This window comes from Magnolia sinica, chromosome 5, assembly GCF_029962835.1.
Source record: "Magnolia sinica isolate HGM2019 chromosome 5, MsV1, whole genome shotgun sequence".
In the NCBI taxonomy this organism is placed as follows: Eukaryota; Viridiplantae; Streptophyta; class Magnoliopsida; order Magnoliales; family Magnoliaceae; genus Magnolia; species Magnolia sinica.
In genome coordinates, this window is record NC_080577.1 from 7,615,663 (window position 1) to 7,639,391 (window position 23,729).

The 23,729-nt window shown below is 42.9% G+C and overlaps 1 protein-coding gene and 1 non-coding gene across 3 annotated transcripts; one reads left to right on the forward strand and one right to left on the reverse strand.

Annotated features, from left to right (window-relative positions):
- The first annotated feature begins 675 nt into the window (after nucleotides 1-675).
- On the forward strand, nucleotides 676-748 carry TRNAE-UUC (transfer RNA glutamic acid (anticodon UUC)). Its single transcript has one exon. It is a non-coding gene; the product is annotated as a tRNA-Glu (tRNA).
- A 1,701-nt stretch (nucleotides 749-2,449) lies between these two features.
- Nucleotides 2,450-21,173, reverse strand: LOC131245315 (uncharacterized). 2 transcript variants are annotated; one of them, XM_058244676.1, is made up of 8 exons: nucleotides 20,994-21,172; nucleotides 20,811-20,902; nucleotides 8,280-8,346; nucleotides 7,343-7,373; nucleotides 7,064-7,204; nucleotides 3,339-3,364; nucleotides 3,186-3,250; nucleotides 2,450-2,741 (listed from the first exon to the last, which is right to left on the reverse strand). In XM_058244676.1, the coding sequence occupies exons 1-8, from the start codon at nucleotides 21,033-21,035 to the stop codon at nucleotides 2,699-2,701; spliced, it is 507 nt and encodes a 168-aa protein (XP_058100659.1). In that variant the 5' UTR covers nucleotides 21,036-21,172; the 3' UTR covers nucleotides 2,450-2,698. The 2 variants fall into 2 exon arrangements, with proteins under 2 accessions (XP_058100659.1, XP_058100660.1); XM_058244677.1 differs by lacking the exon at nucleotides 3,339-3,364 and having other exon boundaries at nucleotides 20,994-21,173.
- Between the last annotated feature and the right edge of the window lie 2,556 nt (nucleotides 21,174-23,729).

Consider the following 23,729-nt stretch of genomic DNA (forward strand, 5'->3'; position numbering starts at 1 on the left):
CCTTCAATCTAAATAAAGGCATAGTCTAGTGTTTGAATGAATTCAACTAACAATCGTGACTGTGCATTGGTGGGCCAACCTTTCATAATAGAACAACCTTTTCATTAAAGCGACATGAAACCGCAACATTACTGACGTGCAACCATCACCGTTGGAACATTGATCATTGATAGGACGTTTGCAACCCCACGTGTCATACACCCTTTCACACGTGAACACGTGCCAATCTGACAACTGTAAGATGCACCCCACTATAAGGAAAGTCAAGCCCATTCATTTAGCAGGATGGACGTTGAATGCGGATTGGTGGAAGTTTTATTAGAGAGTTAAGTGGTGGGGAGCAGATTAGGTGCGGCCCATGCCTTACACAAGACAGTAGGGCCCACCTTGATGTATTTTTTCCATATCTATGCCGTCCATCCTTGCCACATGATTTTAGGGCATGATCCCAAAAATGAAGAAGATCTAAATCTCAGGTGGACCATACTTTCGGAAACAGTGGTGATTGAACGCCTACCATTAAAAACTTCCTAAAGCCCAACGTAATGTTTCAATAATATTTATTTACCATCCAACCCGTTGATAAGGTCACGTTACCTGGATAAAGAAAAATATAAAATATTAACTGGATCCAAAACTTTTTTAACTAACATAAATTTTCAAAAGATTCCCAGCTCCGTTGTAGTCTAGTTGGTTAGGATATTCGGCTTTCACCCGAAAGACCCGGGTTCGACTCCCGCCAACGGAAAAAAATTTTGGTGTTTTTTTGTTTTTTTTTCTTGGTGGACGGCTGGGATTCGTTTTTTTCCTCTGTTGATTTTTTTTGGTTTTTTTTTTTTTGTGGACGGCTGGGATTCGTTTTTTTTCCTCTGTTGAATCTCCGTATCATTCATGCACGCATCTCATGTGGTAGATGTATGCAAGATCTATATCAACCACGTTGGGCCTGAATCAGGCCATCCAGTCGCTGTGGGGACAAGATGGGAACGTGAAGTACGAGCGGGTGATTGCCTGATTTATGAGCCATACGGCTAAACTAATAAGTAGATTGGCCTGATTTACGAGGCAGGACATGTACAGGGCCTTAGTAAAGAAACCATGAATATTGGACACAGATTAGGTGGTGAGGACACGTGGTGAGATGTGATTGGTGGGACATACACGGATAGAGATGTGCTGAGTACGTACCAAAAAACCTTTAAAAAGGCCGGACTAATCTCTGATACCATACGGCCCCACCAATCACATCTCTCAAAATCTCCTCACCGCCGAGTTCATATGATCGTATGGAGACGGGGCGGGATGAACCGTACATGCATTTGGACTTCAGGTAGAACGTAATATTACTGTTCTAAATGCCTTTCAATATTTTTAAAAAATCTGGTTGCACCACACCCATGAATGGTGTGCGGATTAGGCGTGGCCCGGGCTCGCTCACCCAAGATGGTGCGCCATTACCGTGGGTCCCACTTTGATGCATGTATTCTATATCCACACCGTCTATCTGTTTTGCCTAATCATTTTAGGGCATCAGCCCAGAAATAAAACGGATCCAAATCTCGGGTTGTGGTTGACCATTAACAACTTATAATGGGCCACAAATTTTGGATTAAGCTGATATTGGTTTTTTCTATTCATCCAGGCTTATGTGACCTTATCACCAAGCTAGATGGCAAATAAACATTACGGTGAGCCCTAGGAAGTTTTTAATGGTGGGGACATTCGATCACCAATGTTTCTTGTAGTATGGTCCACCTGAAATTTGTATCCATACTACCTGAAATTTGTATCTGCTTCATTTTTTGGCTCATGCTCTAGATGGGACGGTGTGGATATAGAATACAAACATCAAGATGGCCCCACAGTAAGGGCCACGCCATCTTGGGTGAGGCTGGGGCTGCACCTAATCGGCTCCCCCCATGCATATAGGTATGGCAATAGGTCAGGTCCAGTCAGGATCAGTGACCAGTGTACTAAATGGGCCAGAAACCCCACCCACAAACTCCATCAAACCCAAGCCCAAGCTCAAACATACCCATTTTATTGTAATCAGGTTGGGCTTGAAGGCATGCCCAGCCTTCTCCAGTTAGGCAGCTGATGTTTAACCTGGACATCAGAAGCCAGTGGCACCAATTGCCTCGCAAGTCCACTCAACCCATTAGCTTCAATGGGCCATTCTAGCCCAACCCACTACCCACATCAGAAGTCAGTCGGACCAATTGAGCCGCAAGCTGACCCAACCCAGTTCCACTTCAGAGAGGGAGGGAGGGAGCTCTTGTGTGCATATCAAACCTCTGAGAGAGTCCATTGCAACTAGAGGAAGTTCCCCTGCACAGTATCAGGATCATGATTTCACAAATATTTTCTGTTCGAATTAATAATGATAATAATAATAATAATAAAATTGCGAATTCATGTCCATTCAGGATGCGTTTGGATGATGCAAAGGTGAACGGAATTGTTAAACATTCAGCTTTAATCAAGAGGAAACGACACAGCTTAATGATGGCTTCAGAGTGCTTGTAATGAGGAAAGAGCCCCCATTCTCGAGTTTTGCTCCTTTTCAGTCCTACTGAAAACTGCAATTTGGTTAATTTCCACTTACAACTTGTACTTTGATTTGATAATGTATGATGTATCCATACACACCCACAGTGCCTAATACTGATTTTGCATTATTCAAGCAGGACTAAAGCAATCATGGTTCTGGCTCCTCTTCTACCACCTCACTTGTATTATTCCTACAAGAGTTACATCTCATTAACATCAGAAGTGGTGCTGTTAAACGTTGCTAACTATCAATCAAGCAGTTAAAATAGTGTTCCATTAAGCCTACATGCACCTCTGCACACAAATTCCACATGTTGGCTCATGCACCACATGTGAGAGATCCAGGTAGCTCATCGGCCAGGCCACGTCATGTTAGAAGGCCCCAAAATCAGGTCACTTGATCTATAGGTGATCATGCATAAGTTGAATGTGAAGCATCAGCAATTTTTCAGACCATACCGTTTTCAAACATGATTAGCTTATCTGATGAATGAACCATCTTCATTTCTGGGCCACTGCATTTACACTGTGAGGCCCACCTTCGGAGAGGTGCATGGGTGCTTGCCAGAACTCTCAAAAATAACAAAGAAACGAAGGTTACACCATGTCTAAATTAATTGCAATGATCTGCTTACTTGGATGGTAGTAAATGTGATGAATCAAGCTGCATGGTAACAGGTCCATCGTTTACCAAGTGAACCTTCATACAATCAGGACAAACAAAAGTTAGAACTTGTTGAAGGAAGCAGACTGACAGAATCATCATTAAATCGGTACAGGTAATTTACCTTCATCATTGCTCCAAAAACACCATCTGCATGAAATGGCCAAACCCAAGTGGAAATCAATGAAATAAAAGACTCAATAACAGAAATGTAGGCATGATGATGCACTCCAGACCACCCATCAAGCAAGCATACGAGTGAGGTCCAAGATGGATTTTCACAGGCTGTCTGATTGAAGAATGGGAGATTTGATTGATGTGTAGGCCCAGAAGACCAATCAGGTGATGTTCCTAGTGGCCTGATTGAACCTGGGCCCCACAACATGAATCAAATGGGTCAAAGATTTGATTGATGTGTGGACCCAGAAGACCAATCAGGTGATGTTCCTAGTGGCCTGGTTGGACCTGGGTCCCACAACACCAATCCAATAGGTCATTTACAAGAAACAATTGGACTGTGGGACCCACTGCCCAATTGAGTGGTTCCTTTGGGGCATATGCAAACAGAAGGCAAGCGTAGGAGTATTCTAGATGGGACATCCTACAGCAGTTGCAGAATCGAGTGGTGAGATGCCTCTAGATACGTTCATAGCCACTCCTTTTTCTTCTCTTTTTTTCCAGTGTGACTAAACATATTTATCCTTTTTCCTGTGTTTTTTTATTTTCTGCTGTAAGTGGAGAGATTATCAATTATATAGCATGATCTTGGAGGTATTGTTCTTCTAATTGGTAAGTCCCTATCCTAATTCAATACCTTCAAGTTGTACTGCATCGCATGAGCAATGATAAACTTGACAAAAGCACCAAGTTGACTGACTAGGAAAACCCTTCCTAGTCACTCCAAGATTCGTCAAGGGCCCACCTAGGTCCATTCCTGATATGCCTACGTCCCCAAAGTTTCCCCTCGTAGAGGAATTATATGAACCTTGACCCAGGGATATGCACAGTATACTTGGGTTTTCAGTTTGTGCATGTGGGCCCATGGTCCACTGATCTAGACCAGTGATTTGTTCAGCCCGAACAGGAATGAACCATGCACCAAAACTTTCCCAGGTGGGAAGATCCTAGACAGCAATCCTAGGCCTTTTCTCAGTTGAAGGTGGACCATTGCTGAATATCTCTTCTTGACCGTCTATCTGTTTTCAGGCCACAAATGAAAGGCTAGGATTGTCCCATCTATCTGCTATATTTCTTTTCCACCCTTGAACATGGATGCAGCACCAATCTTCATGTGACCAGGTAATTATCTTCCTAGTTGAGTAACTGCAGTTGGCATTCCTCTATAAAATAAGGGAACATGTTGATGAGTTCATATATCAATATGGAAAAGCCAACGAATGACTCTCGCCATATGAAAGCAGTACTCTAACCACTGGGTTAAGTACGTTATTTACCATCACAGAGGAAAAAAAGGGGTGGGGGGCATCAAATCGGGAATTATAGATGAAATATTACTTCTAAGCAATACCAATCCTTAGCAGGAAAAGGGTCAGAGAGCTAATCTTGCAAACGGACAGAACCAACTCTTCAGTGAGTTAAAGAAAGTACTGATCGATTCTCTTACTACAAGTATTTTAGTTGTCAATACATCACAAGGAGATAAATTAGTTCCAAGTGATAAAAGGAAGTTCTGAAAATTTCCAGACAGTCGAGTTTAGTTATCAGTACCTCTCAAGGAGATCAGTTAGTTTCAAGTGACAGAAGAAAGTACTAACGAATAAATTTCAGATCTGAGTTTACTCAAGCATCTTGAGTTATATAAATAACACTAGGGGCCTGTTTGGATTCATGGAAAGCATAGGAAAGGAAATATTGTTTCTTGGGAAACCTTATTTCTAGGAAACTGTTGGAAAGGAAATATTTTTTCCTAAGATTTTCCTAGAAATTTCAAATCTATTTCAAACTGTTGGAAAGGAAACAAAAAAAAATAATAAAAATCAGGGTGAGGGTGGGGGTGGGGGGTGGGGATAGATAGTGACAAATGTGGCATACGCAGAATATGTGTGTGCTTGAAGCAGAATTGGGGCACACGTGGTATATGTGAGATGCTTGAAGCTATACAGTAGCACAAAACGAGCATTGGCATATTTGATACATGGGCACTTGAAGCTAGATGGCAGCACTTGTACACATTAACACCACTGGCAGTGGCATATTTGGAGCAATTGAAGATGAACGATGGCATATGTGGCACATTGGTGAATTTAGTGCTTTGCACATGTAGGGTACAAGAGAAGATGAATGGTGGTATGCAGACTGTTAGCGCATGTGAGGCACAAGAGGAGATGGATGGTGTCACATGTGGGATGCTTTACACATGTGGGTCACAAGAGAATATGGATGGCCAAAATATGGCACATTGGCACATGTGAGGCATAACCGAAGGGACGCGAATTGCATGGTGACCCTGCCACCATAGACGTCCATGGTGACCCAACATTGTGGGATTTGATTGCACAACATGCCGCTATCAGAGATGTGACCTGGTCAAGTACATACTCGGCCTAACAACCTTTAAACATGCTTTGTGTGGACCCAACTTTAATAACAACACATGGCCCAATCAAATCCCACCACATCAGGCCACCATAGGCGTCCGTGGTGGCAGGATCACCAAACAATCCACATCCAGTTGATGCACAATGGCTTATTTGGCACATAAACACATGTCAACATATGAGGCAATTGAAGATTGGGGGCTTAACCCTTAAGAAACCAATTTCTTTCTATGAAAATGCTTTTGCAAGGAGTGGAAGTGGGAAAATAAATTTGTTAATTTTCCAACGAAGAAAGTGAGGAGTGAGAAATGGTGTTTCGCACAACTTCCCACTAAGAAAGGCTTGACAAATAACGGAAAATGAGTTTCATGAAAAACAATGTTTCCTTTCGTTTCCATGAATCCAAACAGGCCCTAACTGAATTCTGCAAAAGGCATCAACTAATACTAGCTTTTGATTGTGCACTAGAGAAGCAAAAGTATAGATTGTGATTTCAACATTGACCAGGACTTGGGAAAATATTATCTAATGTATAAGTTACCCATGGACCATTTTGAATATCTTGGGTCGAGAGTAGAGAGATTGAGAAGGATGTTGCTCATAGAATTAGAGTTGGGTGAATAAAGTGGAGATGTGCCTATGGAGTTGAATGTGACCACCACATACCAATGAAACTGAAGGAGAAATTATATAGGATAGCTAGAAGACCAGCCGTCCTTTAGGGGACAGAATGCTGGAGCAGCAAAGGAACAAAATGTTCATAGGATGAGCAATTGACCATAGTTGAAATGAGGATGCTGAGATAGATGAGTGGCAAGACAATGATAGAATTAGAAATCAAAGCATTCAAGGGAACTTAGGAGTAGCATCAAATGGTGGTAAAATGAGGGACAATAGAGTTCCATGATTAGTCAATTGCGATGGAGACCAAGAACTGCACTACTTGGGAGTGAATTGGTTCAAGTTGAAGCTCTAAAAGAGCAAGGGGAAAAGCCCAAAAAGCCATGGGTGGAGTGTGGAGGCAGCACGAAAAGAGTTGATGACCAATTGTTTAACCAAGGACATGGTACTTTATAGAGTGGAATGGTGGAACAGGATTCATGTAGATGACCCCAATTAGTTGGAATAGGGGGTAGAATGATGATGATGATCTCTTGGAAAAATCAACTAAAAGAAGGGTCATGAATTTGATCGACCATCTCTGTTTACAATTCTTCAGAGGAAATGTTGTAGCTGGGAAGACAAAAGTTGCAATGAAGTAAACATAGTCACCAATAGCATATAGGAATACCTTTTATGGAATCTGCGTTGTATGATTTGCGAAATTTATCGACTAGAGAATCGTAGAAGGGCTTTGCTTTCTGAGGTGGCATAGCCACATGAAAATCTGGCTTGTTGCCCTTTAGAATGCCAAATAAAGTAAACTGGCTCACTGAGAAATCAACACAAACATCAAGCATAGCATCAGGTAATTTGGGTTACTAGTGTCATAATCACATGGACTGTTAGGTACCTATCATCAAGAGAATAAAATCATAAATCTGCAAAAATTGTGTAGCACTTCAAATACCCAAGAGAACTCCAAAATTCCTCTGCATGACCTGCAAATAATTGAGAATCATTTCAAAAAGACTACTAAGGGATGGTCAATCAAATATCATTCAAAGCTCAACCATTATAACTAAAATTTTTTACAGGAACACGAAGGATCATTTATCTGGCTCAACGAAAATATAACTGGGGCCTTGGATGTTCCTCTTATCTCAACTTCACAGGCTTCCACTTCCCAAAAATTTGCTAAGAAGACACAACAAGAGGTAGCCATTCAAACAAGTGAGGAAGTTGAGTCAAGCGCCCTAATGCAGATGAATAGGTTTGATGGATAGTTTTAAGGGACTGCAATGGATGGCATATAAAGCACGCATGTATTGTCTAAAACAAAGATGTTTTAATTTAGATGAATAGGTTGATGGATAGTTTTAAGGGACCCTAGAGCTACTCTCAACAAATTGGCCAGATAAACATGGAAAATACTAGGAAGGATATGATCAAGAATGAGGTCATTGGAGAATGCCTAAGAGTAGCCCCAGTAGGACATAAAATGATGGAGAAAAGATTGAGATAAGTAGACCATCTGCTACGGGAAGCAGAGATGGCCAATGTAAAAACCAGAATTTAGCAGATGGCCAGAATAAATAGGAGGATTTTTATTAAGATTGAAGAGTATTAAAGGATGAGGGAAAGACCTAAAAGGACTTGGATCAAAATGGTGAGAAGGGATATAAATCATGTCTACTTACCAAGGATATAGCCTAAACAGAAATAATTTGCAGAACACGAACCATAAAGCCAACCTCAAATAGTAGGGAAAATGCAAAGATAATGGTGGTGGTATTTATCTGCATTGTTGCATAAAATACATACATACATATATATATATATATATATATATATATATATATATATATGGTGCTTAAATATAAAAATAGGTCATAGAAGACACTTACATTTTGGTCCCATGCTTTTCCGCTCTTCTCATTTGGAAATAGCCTCATGTTCAATACTTTCCTACATCTAGAAAACAAAACCATTCCTAAGGTTATCTTCAGCAAAGTCAATAAAATTTATAAAACAGCTCCATAGAACTTCAAATAAAATACAAAGACACATGGGTACTATTTTAGTTGCAAATAAAAATGTGAATAATATCTAAGGTTGATTCATGTGTGCTGCTTCCCTACTTTTAACTCTTTTCAGACCAGGGCTTAGAACCATGCATAAATGCAGACGTGCTCACATACATATACGGATATCGGTGTCCAATCAAATGAATTTATGGGACAAGACTCCCAAGTTTGTGAAATATATGGCATAAATACTAAAATACATCCCACCAACCACGCCACTACAATAAGAAAATGTAATGGTTTAGAGAGTAAAAAATCTCAATGCTACAAGATAGGGTTAAACCATTTCGTACAACAGTCTGTTAAGTATCCGGTACAAGCACAAGGGCTTTTTTTGACATTCCCTCTGAAGGAGCATTTGAGGCCTAAACGCCATTTTGATTCAACCAGCAATTGATGTTGTGTGTTTGGGTGCACTTACAAAGCCTCATCTACCGCTCGACAAAATAGGCGCTAAAAGCGCTGATTGCCAAGTCGAGCGAAGTAGCAGGCTTGAAACCCCCTTTTCCAGAAACTCCATTTTGAGAAAAAGTGCATCCAAAAGGGCCCCAAGTATTTTTATCATATACAATGCATACACGAGTATTTTGGTATAGTAGGTAATGAACGCGAATGCGTACACACTCAATTTCAAGTGTCATGATAATATTGATTGTAAGAGTGCTGGTTCGTATCGTTTGTAAGAAAGCTTTCATGCACCACTTGTCTAAGAAAGAACGCGAGACTGAAATAACAAGTGCAAATTCATATAGACTAGCAATCTTGTGAACTAATATAGACCTAAATCCAAGTGAAACCTATGCACATTGATCCTGGTCGCCCAATCAAGGGGTCAGCTATTAGATGCGCCTGCATTGCAGGCTGCAAACCATTCTTTGGTGATCCTGGCCCTGTAGGAGTTGGGGGCATTGTTTGGGATTATAATGGGGACATCATGGCTGAGTTCTATGTCCTATTGGGATCAAGGACACAAAACTTCGTGGAGGCGGGTGCTCTTCTGCAAGCTACAAAAGTTGTGGTTCGGTATGGCTTCTATCCTGCGATCATCAAAGGTGTTTCAACAAATGTGACCGCTCTGTGCCCGCTGTGCAGTCTCCATGGAAGATTGCTAGCATGATTGAAGAGGTTTGGGACCTGAGTAGGGGAGGAGAGATCTCCTTTTCACAAGTTAAGAGAGAAGCTAATGCTGAGGCAAATTTCTTAGCTAAATCAGGAGCTGTTGTAGCTTTTGATGCTTTTCTGGTGGTTGGGATGTTGTTCCTTCATCCCTCTGTTGTATCTTAATCTTTCTTTTTTCCTAATAAAGTTTGGTTTATCCATCAAATGCATGACATATCTAAGTTGGAGGAATTGTACCTCTGCCATTGTATGGCATATCAAATGCATGCACTGTATGCATGACCTGCATGTAGCTCAATCCAAACCACCAAGTTGTGATTGCACTGAGGAAAGAGCTGACCTAAAGATCAAGCTGCATTGATGATCCTAGGCATCCGATCAGGCTATTATGAATTTATGATCACTCAGTGGCCACCAAAAGGACAATTACAACTGCCCTCACTGTATGATTTTGGATTAAGCCTCACAGCACTGGGACCTGCGATTTGGACATTTAAAATAGAGCTAAATGCACTAAACGTGCACATTGACTGTGTTCATGAGTAGGATATGCCATGCTCAAGCAGAGGAGTTCATTTACCCGTGTTGTCATATTACGAGCATGTGTTGCCCATTTCAGGCCACCTATAAAGGTGTTCAGATGATCACAACTACTCATGTTTAAACCCCAGACAAGCAGAAACTTATGCTGAATGTATAATTCTAACCATGGATAAGAACTGAATGTGCGCCACTAGAGAAACAATGATCAGGATCTCCCTTTCAGTGTGACCATCCAAAGAAAGGCCACTAAAATTAGTGCTCAGAACATGAACGCTTCCTATCACTGACCATCTCTGCATCTGGACCCCAAGTGGCAAGACACGCTGCTGATCCTAAATATGGTATGATTCCATAACCAAAACAAACTATTAGCAGAATATGGAATTGGTATGATTCCACAAAATGCCCATATACTGGAATTTTTTGAGTGCCTGAATACTCTGCCAGAACATCATATACAACCCCCCTTTTTTTGGCATTTTCAGCAAACCACCATCCAAACAGGGGAGAGCTGTTGTGGGGAGTGATCTGCAACTCCACCTTAAAACTTTTCAAATTTTTCACCATTGGGTTGTAAAAACTTTAACACAAAGACATTATACACCCCATGACTTAGGAAAAAGTTGCAGGCTATTTCTTACGAAAACACTTGTGTGACTTGCATAGCCATACTCATACTGGCGGCATGACCATACACTAACATGAATGGACGACTTCATGTGGATGACATCCACCCCATTCATGGTGTTCTGACCAGGGGGCCAATTCAAAACTCAGGTGTGCTGCACCACGGGGATCCCACTAATAAAATTGTCCAAATTGTGTGTGAAGTCCATCAAGGTGCATACATGCCATCTGAGCTATTCATCTGACACGCTCCACTAGGATGAAGGGACACCTTGAAAATAAATACATTCCAACACTCAGATAGGCCACACCACATGAATTTCGAGGTTTTAAGCATGAATTTTACGCCATTGTGGGTATTGACCTGCGACTCCACCTAAAATTTTTCTTCTTCTTCTTCTCTTCTTCTTCTTCTTCTTCTTTAACCGTTGGGTGGTAAAAGCTACTCATGTAACATTTACTCACCCCAAGAGGTAGAAAAAATTGCAAGCTTCTTCTTATGAAAACGCTTGGTTGACTTCCTAGTCACACTCATATAGAAGGCACAACCATTCCTTGACGTGAATGAACGACTTCATGTGTATGAGATCCATCAGGTGTGTCACCATGTGTTTTAACTGGGACCCAAAACCCAAGCCAATTCAAACTCAAGTGGGTTACAACATAGGGAACGGGCGAGACAGGGACACCCACCACTAAAATGATGCAATTGTGTGTGGTGTCTACAATGGTGCACATATGCAATCCAACATATTCATTTGACATGCCCCACCAAGATGAAGGGGCACCTCGAAAATCATGACATTCCAACACTCATGTGAGCCACACCCAGTGTTCGAGTTATCGGTGTCGCTACAAGTTTCGCTGGCCGGAGATAACGATATAATATCGTTATCGCCGATAACCGGAAATGCAGGGAAAAAGGGGAAAACATGGAGAAAATGGTGGAATTTTTCAGTAAAACTTCAGGACATGCCTAAATACATATATTTACATATTCAGGAATAAAAAATTTGCAAAAAGAATATATTAAATTAAAAGTTTTCATTTAATGGGGGCCAAAAGGCATGCGTTGTTGTAAGAAATCACTCAAATAGTAATCAAAATGAGTTTAATATAATACAAATGCAAGCTTACAACAATTAAGACATGCAAAAGTAAATAAATTTAAAAAATACACATTTCTAGCCATTTTTCATCCCCACATAGAGTGACGAGGTGGCTCGTAATCATTGTCTGGATCCCGTGGCAGTTGAGAGTAGTACTGTTGCCCAACATATTGGCAGTACTGTTCCCAAGTCATCCTCTGCTCGTACCAATTGAGGAACTCTCTTATGTACCTCTGATAATCATCCTCCCCAAACTGTACGAGTACGCCTAGACGTGGGAATTGCGTGACATACATCGATGGCATTTCCTGAGCAGGGTACTGAGGGAACAGATCAAGTCTAACCCCTACTCCTTGATAGTATTGCTGCCAGTCGTACGGGTATCCCGAATATCCACCTGTCAAAGGGTCATGACTCGAAGAACTATCTTCTGGCTGCCTGTACTCATGGGTAGATGAGCGTGACTGAATGTCAGAGCTGTCACGGCCATACCCATGATATCCCCCATGAGCATAAGGTGGGATAGAGGTGGAGCTCCCCCGATCTGAACTTATGTCCATAGATAACAAGCTGCGTGTGAGGGCATCAGCCGCGGCGCGTCCAGCTTTCTTCTTCGAACGACGTTCGAACATATATGTGGGCTCCGATGCTCTCGCCCTGGATGGTGGACGAGATCCATGGTCCATGTCCTGAGTGGCATGGTCAAAGCTTTGCTCCTCAGTGAACTGGCCAACGGATCGTTGGCTCTGAGCCGTCGTATATCCCCCACCACTACCACCCCTACCCCCACTAGTACCACCTATACTAGTGTCGGTGCCTCCGTCCCCTCTCTCATCACCATTGTCATCGCCGTGGTCATCATCATCGCTGTCGTCGTCATCCCCAGGACCAGTGTTGAGTGGGGGTTGAGTCTCATCATCATCATCACTCACTACGACTTGATGATGGGGTGGGGGCCGTGAAGATGCTTCCTCACCCTCATTGGAACGTGCCGAACTCCTCACCAAAGGATCAAAGGAGTCTGTATCCGCCTTTTGTTCAGATACTACCTGATCAACGTCGATACCTAGAGCTGCTGCTCCCTCGGCTACCTGTGGAGAAGGGCCTCCCTCCGCATCATCTAAATCAGCTGATTTGACCCACTCATAAAGTGGGTCTTCATCATCATCACCTATCTGTGCCATGTTACCTATAGACAATAGGTCCAGTGGGTCCTGATTTTCCTCCATGTCTCGATCTACCCTCAACTGCCTCTCTCTTAACTTCATATTGTAGTGGCAGTAAACGAGCTTTTGCAGCTTCTCATATGCCAACCTGTTCCTCTTGTTGGTGTGTATAAGTGACCATGTGCTCCAATTCCTCTCACACGGTGAGGAGGATACAGTCTGTGCGAGAACACGGACTGCTAATAACTGCAGTGCGGGCGTGTCGATTCCGTACATCGCCCACCACTCACCTATATATCCATAAGGAGCTTAGTTTAGTATGAAGTTTAAACGAAAAATGCAATTACCTAATTATGTTACCATACTTACATGACATCATCGTTTCAGTCGATGCTTTTGCTAATGCAGATGAGAACGTACCCCTCGCATCCCTAAACCGCAATAACTGTAAACACAGATTCACAGGTCATTATTTTTAATCACCCATATTTCTAGAGGCTATAAGGAAGAAAATTTATTGCATTACCTGGTTACCGAAATCTGCTTGTGCAGTCGAGAACAATCGTTCGAACACCTCGTGGACAGCCATCGTCAAATTTTGATTCTCATGGAGCCGACGTTTGTAATGAAATTTGGGATTCAGATAGTATGCTGAAACCCAAATATTAGTTGCTCAGTTGTATTAACATGCAAACAGAAGTGATGCTTAAGGTACTCAGTTGTATTAAGAAACTTACCAGCTTGGTGGAGTGGATGCTGGAGGGTCCTGGTCCATCGATGATACTGATCACCCATTGATACGAACTGGGGATTGCAGTCATTATTCATTCTCTCATAATTCTCATAAGCTCATACATTGACCCCATCGAAGGCCACATCTCATTATCTACGGCTCGTAGGACCTTGTACATCGGATGCAGAAAGGAAACGACGTTGTAAACTTTTTCACAGAAGGAATCGGAAAGCACTATCTTCGAACAGGTCTTTGCACCATCGGTCTTCCTCTGATTCCACTCCATGTATTTCTCGGATCTGAACAAATTTCTCAGACCCACGCGGTGCCTATATAAGCTGTCGAGTGCAATGAAGTTCGTGGCGAACCGTGTCGTGCCTGGTCGAACAATGTCCCCTCCACAACACTCACGCATTGCAGCCAACAACCATGAGTGATTGTATATAAAGTTTGTCACTCTCCTCGCATCCTGGATAGTCTTCTTGACAGAATCCCTCTGGCCTATCTCCTCGAGCATTAAATCAATGCAGTGTGCCGCACATGGGGTCCAATAGAGATTGAACTTCTTCATCAATTTCTTCCCCGCCTTAACGAACGCACTGCCATTGTCCGTCACAACTTGGACAACATTATGGGACCCAACCTCTCTAATCACTCTTTTTATGAGAGCATATATGTATTCGTGCTCTTTTATTTTGGCCGATGCATCAATGGATTTGAGGAAAACTGGTTGTCCTCTACAGTACACCATGAAATTGATAATGGACAATTTCGTAGGTCCCGTCCACCCGTCACACATGATTGTTACCCCGTACTGCTTCCAGTTTGGCTTGAGTCCACGTACCCAAGCTTGCATCTCCTTGTGCTCCCGATCGAGGTAGATGCCAAGAATCTCCTGTGGCGTGGGAGGCTTCACGCCGGGCTCGGCACGCTGCACCTCCTCAATCATATTTTTAAAGTGAGGACTGGCTGCTGCATTTGCTGGTATATGGCTCGAGATGAACCACCTAGATATACCACCACCTACTTTCTCCCTAAGCCCCTTGCTCCACATATTTTTTAATCTTTTTTGATTAACACCTGCGATGGATGCATCTGTGACACGAGCGCTTTGCGTCCGTTGTATGACATGCCCGCTGCCTCCCTCAAAACGTCTGCTGGTCCCACCAGTCTCATGTCGGGACGTCCCAAACGACGGCCTACTCTCATTAATCCGTCTTCTTTGCTCCCTCTCCCACTCTGAAGCCCGAGACTCATGAATCACTTGTCTAAAATCACTCCTTTCTCGAGCCGTAACCCAATCATCTGGGTATGCGATCACCTCATCGTCGTCGTCATCATGCTCGTCGATAGCACCTACGCCCCGTCTAGTGCCTCGTAGCTCTTCCCTCATATCCCTCTCCCAATCATTTTGTTGCAGCTTGCGTGACTTTGCTTCAATCAACACTCTTCTCATCTCCTCTCTCACTGGCCTTGTTACACTTGGACAGTCTTTCACGTTCTTGTATCCCCCTGCTAAATGTTCTTTTAGCCTAGACACTCCCCCACTCCGTATCACTTGGCCGCAATAGTTGCATATGGCTCCATATTTATTCCCCTCCACTGGCCGTCCATGTTTCCACCCTATGTCCCTTGCTCCTTTTCCCGATCCAGACGACATTGTGCTCCCTAGTAGTATACAAATTTGCAATAATCGACAAAAAAAAGTGCGGATGGATTGAATTTTACTTTATGAATGCATGTGCATGTGCAGCCCCAACCTCATCCACGACAGTGCAGTCCTGATTATGGGGCCCACCTTGATGTATTTATTCTTCCATCGCAAGTTTGATGCATGGAGCATTCACATTTGGCCCACCATATCAATGGCTTAGATCACTGAATCATGGGCCTTACTTATACAAGTACCAACTGTAACCTGAACAAGTCAGGTTCCTAAATCGAGCATATTGCTTCATCCTTCAAAGCTATTGATGGAGCATTAGATCTAGAACATTGGTAAATGAATGGATGGATGATCCAGGCCAATTAGAGGGAGCGTCCACAAATTCAATGGCAATAACAAGTTCTCTGATCAAATACTGAGAATATCCGACAAGTATCGAAAATGGGCTATGGACCCTCAATAACAGGTCCCAACACATGAACGGTCCAGATTTTCTAAACGTGCACACGTGTAAAGAGATGAGAGGTGCTTGATGGCAAAGATAAAAGCATTTAATCAGGTACTATACAGCTAAAGTGCACCATACTACCAATAGATGCTTAACACTTTTTCCCTAATCAGGTCCCACCGTTGAAACATTTATAAGGCCCACCATTATGTATTTTTTAGATCCAACTTATTCATAAGTTAACATAGAAATAGATGAAGTGAAAACAAAAATATCAGCTTGATGGGAAACTTCTTTGGCCCTGGGGAAGTTTTGAACGTTGGATCAGTCCCCATTGTTTTATATGGTGGACTTGAACTTTAAATCTATCTCATTATTTTTCTCATGCCATAAAACTCTCTCTCTCTCTGAATGGATGGACGGTATGAATTCAACACATGCATCATGGCAGGGTCCACAAAGCTTGGTGACGTCACTTCAGTGACGCCCTGGAACAGATTGGCTACTCCCCCTGAAACCAGCCATTGGCTGGTGATCGGTGCTCTATGGGGCCCACCATGATGTATGTGTGTCATCCATGCTGTCCATATATTTTTATATATCATTTTATACATGATAAAAAAAAATGAAGTATATCTCTATCTCAAGGGGACCACATTACAGGAAACAGTGTTGAATGAATTTTGACCATTAAAAACATTTTGGGGGCCATAAAAGTTTTGGATGAAGCTGATATTTATTGTTTCCCTTCAGCTGGGTCTTTATGACCAAACCAACAGATTGGATGTCAAATAAACAGTACAGTGGGCCTTAAGAGGATTTTAATTGTGAATATCCATTCATTATTTTTGTCCTGTGGTGTGGCCCACCTAAGATTTATATTCCAATCATTTTTTGTATCAAGCCCTAAAATGATCTGTAAGAATGGATGAACGGAATGGATGAAAAACATACATCATGTTGGGGCCCACAAAGCACCGCCCACAAGCCACGGTGCAGGTGTCAGGGGGAGTAGCCAATCCGTTCCCAGCGCCCCTGGCGGATTCGGATGGTGTACCCCCGAGTACCCTAAGCGTATTGAGTAAACTCTGTGGGGCCCACCTTCATTCATGCATTTTATCCAACCCGTTCGTCCATTTTACCAGATAATTTTAGGGCTTTAGCCAAAAAAAAAAAGCCTATAAAAATATCTTGTGGACCACACCAAAGTAAACAGTGTGAATTGAACTTCTACCGTTGAAAAGTTCTTGAGGGCTACAGAAGTTTTAGATCAAGATGATATTTGTTTGTTTCCCTTCATCCATATCTGTAGATCCTATGAACAGGTTGGATGAAAAATAAACATTACCACGTGCCTTAGAAAGGTTTCAACGGTGAAAATAAATATTTCCACTGTTTCACGTGGTATGGTCCAGTTGAGGTGTGGATATACTTCAATTTTGGTCTCAACGCCTACAATGATCTTTAAAAACGTATGAACGGCGTGGATGAACCACATGCATTTACGGTGGGTCCAACAGAGTTTACGGTATGGTTTGCATCTAAATATCACTGTCGAAAGGTTTCAACGGTAGGAATTTTCCAAACCACATTTTCCTTTCGTACGGCTCACTTGAGCTTTGGATATCTTTCATTTTTTACAAGGAGTCCTAAAATGAAATCACAAAATCGATGGACGGAGAGGATTTCTTACAAACATCACAGTGGGCCCCACCTGCCCCACCTGAGCTAGCGGACGGTCTTCGGCAGGAAATCCGCGTCCCTGGTCCGCACGTTGCGGAAAGGGATTAGGCTACTCCCCTGCCGTGTTCTGTGGGCCCCACCATGAGGTATGTGTTTCATCCATGCCGTCCATCTATTTATATAGATAATTTTATGATATTTAGAAAAAAAAAAAGGTATATCCCAATATCAGTTGGACCACATTACAAGAAACAGTGTTGAATGAACTATGACCATTAAAAACTTTTTGGGGGCCATAAAGATTTTGGAACAATCTGATCTTTGTTTTTTCCCTTCATCTGAGTTTTTATGAGCTAATTAACGGATTGGATGTCAAATAAACAGTACAGTGGGCCTTAGGAGGATTTAAATGGTGGATATCCAATCACTACTATTTTCCCGTGGTGTGGCCCACCTAAGTTTTAGATCTACCTCATTTTTTGGTTAAAGCTCTAAAATAATATTTAAAAATTAATGGACAGAATGGATACAACAGATGCATCGTGGTGGGGCCCACATAGCACCAGCATGCACCCAGAGCCCAAGCCGCCCAAGCTCGTGGTGGGGTGGTGTGCAACCAAGTGAGGTTGCACCGTCCAAGCCCACCTGTGGGGTCCACCATGATTTATGTATTTTATCCACTCCGTCCATCCATTGTAACAGATAATTTTAGGTCTTGAACCTAAAAAATAAGTATATCTAAACCTCAAGTGGACCACACCATAGGAAACAGTATAAATTGAACATTTACCGTTGAAAATATCTTGGGGGGCACAGAAGTTTTGGATCAAACTTCTATTTTTTTTTCCCTTCATCCATGTCTGTGTGATCTTATGAACGGTTGGATGAGAAATAAACATCACTGTGGGCCCTAGAAAAGTTTTAACGGTGGAAGTCATTATTCAAACTGTTTCCAATGGTGTGGTCCACTTGATTTTTTTGTGCCATTAAATTTTGGTCTCAACCGTTAAAACAATATGGAAAAACGAATGGACCGCATGGATAGACTAGATGCATTCTCGGTGGGCCCCACGGCGTTACTCAGTACGATAAGAGCGTACCGCGTAACCGAGTACGCATCTGCCCGCGGCCCTCCCGATCCCCAATTCGCGATAAAAACCCCAAATTCCCTCTCCCCTTCCAAAATTTTTGAAATTTCATTCCTTCCCACCGATTTCTCCGAGATTTTCTACCCGAAAGTCTCTCTCCCTAATCCCAAATCAAACAAAACCTCTATTTTCGTACAAGATCTCGGCCCGCAAGCTGTTTCCGCAACTTGCAGAGGATTTTTCGACGAAAAAAGAAGATATTTTTAGGGTTGAATCTTACCGGAAATGTCGATCTGCACTCAAGAGCAGCTGAACTCGCGTCTTCCTCCAAATCCGGGCGAAAAAACAGGTATTTCTTATGTTTTTTGTGATTTTTTCGCTGACAACCCCCTCTTTTATCGATAAAAGTGGGTTGGTGGCTACAGTTCCACCCGTGGTTGGTGGGAACAGTGATATGTCGTCCTGATCTTGAAAATATCGATAATATCGGCGAGATTTCGGCGAAATCTGGAAACGAAACGAAATATTGGGGTTTCGGTGTCGCCAGTGCAGCAACACTGAAATTATCGGTGATATTTCGATAATATCGCCGACAATTTGAACACTGGCCACACCACATGAATTTAGAGGTTCTAGCCTAATTTTACACCGTTTCTCATGTGAGCCACGCCGCATGCATGCATACATACATACATACATACATCTGATGCAAGACAATTAACCACTTGCTCTAAAAGCTCGGACTGATAGAGCATGGCGAATTAATCTTTTTATCTCATAGCCCAGGCCCCAAATCAATGGATTAGATCCTCGAACGAACCCTCCTCGTGGGCCCCAAATCCATGGATTCCGCCTCACACGAGCCACCTGCCTACACGGGCCCCAAATCACATGGGTTCTGCAGGCCACCCACCCCGAGTGTGCCCCCGCATCCCACAGGCCACCCCACTCGAACCTGGTGTGAAAATGCCCTTACATTAACATTTGTGCATGTACATGTTCCTCCCATGTAGCGCTTAATTGGCACAAGTCACGCCCTCCGCGCGCGCGCGCATGTGTGTCTGCGTGCGGCTGCCAAGGAGGAAAAAAATGACTCCCATTTTGCACGCTCACACACATGTGCGCACACGGGGGGAGGTCGCCGTATGTGTGCGCGCGCGTGCATGCAAAATGGGAATCGTTTTTTCTACATGGGAGGAATGCGCACGCACGCACACTCTCAAACTAAAAGGGAAATTGTATAGGATAGCTATAAGAACAGACATGCTATATGGGACAGAAAGTTGGGCAGTTAGAGACGACATGTTCATAGGATGAGTGTAGCTGAAATGAGGATGTTGAGATGGATGGGCGACAAGACAAGGAAGAATAGAATTAGAAATGAATGCATTCGAGGGAACTTATGAGCAGTACAAGTAGGTATTAAGGTGAGGGGAAGTAGACTTAGATGGTTTGGTCATGTGCAGTGCAGACCAAAAGCCACATTGGTTACAAGGACTGAGTTGATACAAGTTGAAGGCTCTAAAAGAACAAGGTGAAGGCCCAAAAGGGCATGGATCAAGGTTGTAAGAAAAGACTTGATGACCTATCATCTAACTAAAGTAGTGGCCCTGATAAAGTGGAATGGCAGAACAGGATTCATATAGACAACCCCAATTAATTGGGTTAAGGCTTAGATGATTGTGTAGATGTTACTATCCCAAAGGTTCAAAGAGCCTCTGCCTAACTCAACAAGTTCCATCAGTCCTAGGGCTTTTGGCGTATTGATGTCATGTGCTCGAGTAACAAAAGGGGTGAACTGTGGAGAAGGCAACCTGCACCAAAGTGAAAGCCGCCATAGCACGGAAAAGGCTACCTGAGCAACCAGAGTGCAGCCGCCATTGCCTGGAAAGGGTCCCAAAGGTTTAAAAAGCCTAACTTAACGCGCTCCATCAGTCCAAGGGCCTTTGGCGTATTGGTTAGGTTCTTAACAATAGATATGTTTATAAATAAATAAATATGTGCGTGTAAGATGTGAACTGATTGGATGGTAGAGATGGTTATACGCCGAGTTTTAGTGGAAAAACTTCGGAATATAACGTTTTTGTTATTGTTATCGATTGACTGCAAGATTTAATGAATTGCGCATTCGATGCAGAGAGAGTACATGTAGAGAGAGAGAGAGAGTACATGTAGTCTGCATCAGATTCTACATCAGCTTCGTGAAGACCGACGAGGACGAGGAGGCCGGGGCCGATCTCCGATATCGTGTGCCCATCAACCTGCAATTGCTATCATGCGCCATTCAATAATCTATTTACCCTTTTAAATTAAAGAGAAAGAGGGTTTACGGTGGGAGAAGAGAGGATTGACCTCAACGCTTGCAGAGAGGACTCGCTGAACTACAGCCCTCATTTGCTTCACCAAGTGCGTAAGATAGCAGACACCGCTAATGTGATGGTCTGTGCACCGGCTGCTCGCTGCGTGATGAGCATTTCTTCGTCCTCCTACGGAGTGCGGATGCTTGAGACGGACGCGGATTGCCTGTGCCTCCAGCCACATGAAGTTCCTGTAGTCGAAAGTTTTGTGGGGCCCACGGAGATGTCCGTGATAAATCACCTCCGTCCATCAGCTTCGTGAGTTCACAATAGTACACGAGTCTAAAAATCAGGAAGATCCAAAATTCATGTGGCCATACCACAAGAAACAACGGGGATTGAAGGCCCACCATTGGAAATTTTGTGGGGGCCACAGAAGTTTTGTATCATGATGATATCTTTGTGGTAATAACCCTATGAACGGTTTGGATGGCATATAAAAATACTGCCAGCTCCAGGAATGTTTCAACGGTGAAAATTTCGGTTCCCAATTTTTCATTTTCTGTGGCCCACATAAGTGTGGGATCTGCCTTATTTTTAGATTTTCTTTGTACTGTGGTCTTGCAAAATTGATGGACGGAATGGATTTGCCCATTCCTTGTACTGTGGTCTTGCAAAATTGATGGACGGAATGGATTTGCCACAGGAATCTGTGTGTCCCACGCATCTTCCTATTACATGAACTTAAACGTGCACACAACTTCCTATTACATGAACTTCCAGTTCGGAGTCAAAGCCGGGCATCGAGTTGGGTCGGACCGAGTTAAGGCTTACTCAGACTCAATCTGGTTTTGAAATGGGCCTGACCCAAACTCAATCCGACTTAATACCGAGTCTAGCATGCCTAACTCGATCCGACTGTAGTATTGCCTGGACTGATCTAGACCGAGTTTGATCCCGTCAGAAGTACCGAGTCGGATCGAGTTGGCACCGAGTTTGATTGAGAGATGAGAGAGGGAGACACTAAGAGAGTGGAGAGGAGAGAGGAGGAGGACGACGAGAAGGGTCCTTAGTCATGCTCTCGTGGTAGACTCTCAAGAGTTTCAACGCCCAGACGAGGGTTCAAGTACCCATAGGTGGTGAAATTCCACTACGGCGTGAGTGTGTGTGTGCGCGTGTGTGGGGAAAAAAATGGAGGTGGCGGTGGGTGGTTATCAGGTTTGAAAGATGAAGAAAATGAAGGAGAGAGGGAGAGAGAGAGCTTGGGATCGAGTCGAGGTAAGGTGCGGCGGATAAGGTAATTTCTTAAACTAGTTTATATATATATATATATATATATATATATATATATATATATATATATATATATATATATATATATATATATATCCAAACTCGAGTCGAGTCAAGTTTCAAATCGAGGCAAGTCTAGTCGAATTGAGTTTCAGGTCAAGTCAGGTCAAGTTACTAGGTAACTCAAGGTCAACTCAGTTTGAGTTCGGATCACGTGAAGCCTATTCGGTTTAAAAAGACTCACTCATTCAGTTCGAGTCGAGTCGGATTTGAACGAGTCCAACGAGTCGAGTTAGTCGGATTGAGTCATCCCATGCCCACCTCTATTCGGAGCACAGGCAATCCGCACTTGTGAGCAAAGCAACGAGGGCATTGGAAATATGTTAGTCATTCATGAGATGGGCCGTTTAAAAGAAAAGATCTCAAGTCCAACTGGTTGGACCACAATATAAGGTCCACGAGCTGATAACTTCAAACCTGTTAAATACATGTGAAATCCAACCCTTCCAATAGGTTGGCCTCACCATGAGGATCACCAAATTCAAAAAACAGCCTTGTCCACCGATCCGTTGGGCCACACCATAAAAACTTAGTATCCAATGATAAGAGTGTGGCCCACTGGAGTAGTGGATAGGGATGAATTTTTAACTTGGTGTTCCTCGAAGTGAGGCCAACCTATTAGTCGGGTTGGATGTTTATGTTTGGGGTAAGATGTTGCAATCCAAACAAATTTCAGAGGCATGATTCATCCAAAGTGACATGCAAGAAAACCATGGTTTGGATTGCCCAACCATGCCAGAATGGAACCCCGATCATACTCTACAAAGCCTCGAGTTTTTTGTATCTCTGTGATCCTCCTCGTGGCATGGTTGAGTAGCTGATAAGGAGCAGTGGGAGGAAGAACAAATCACCAGCAGCAAAGGATGAGAATCTTCGAACGGGGCACCCGAGCTTTGTCGGACCCATCAGTTTGTGAGCGTGACATCCACTCCATTTTACCAGCGATGCTTCTCTGTATAACCTCAAATTTCCGGCCGAACTAGAACTCAAGTGGGACACATCATATGGCACAACGTAAAATCACACATACAACCGCACCTCATAGTTCACACGTTAATTTGGCCTCTTGCATCTAGATTGGGCTGATTTTTAGTTCTTGCTTGGTATGGTGAAGTCCACCTAGTGAACAAGTTGGACAGAATGTACACACAATGGTGGGCCCAAAGCACAAACTTATTTTTTATGTTGCTGCTAAAGTAAATAAGGAACTTGTGGGTTGTTGTTACTTCACCTTATGGTAAGATGTCTTCAATCTTTATATGGAATAGGGTTTAATCGGTCAATTTTTATTTTTATTGTTATTTGAAATGAGAGCGATATGTAAAACGAGTCAACTCTAAAACCAGCACGGACCTTATGGGTCAAACAACTCACAAGATACCTACTAGCAAAGAAAGGCCGACCACGAAGTAGGTCGGTATAGTCATAGGTCCACATG

Excerpts from the sequence above, each read along its gene's own strand:
- LOC131245315 (XM_058244676.1), bottom strand. The coding sequence starts at position 21,035 with ATGAGGGCTGTAGTTCAGCGAGTCCTCTCTGCAAGCGTTGAG. Across the intron at positions 7,374-8,279 it reads GAAAAGCATGGGACCAAAAT|GTCATGCAGAGGAATTTTGG; the intron begins GTAAGTGTCTTC and ends AATTATTTGCAG. Across the intron at positions 3,251-3,338 it reads TTTTTGGAGCAATGATGAAG|GTTCACTTGGTAAACGATGG; the intron begins GTAAATTACCTG and ends GATTGTATGAAG.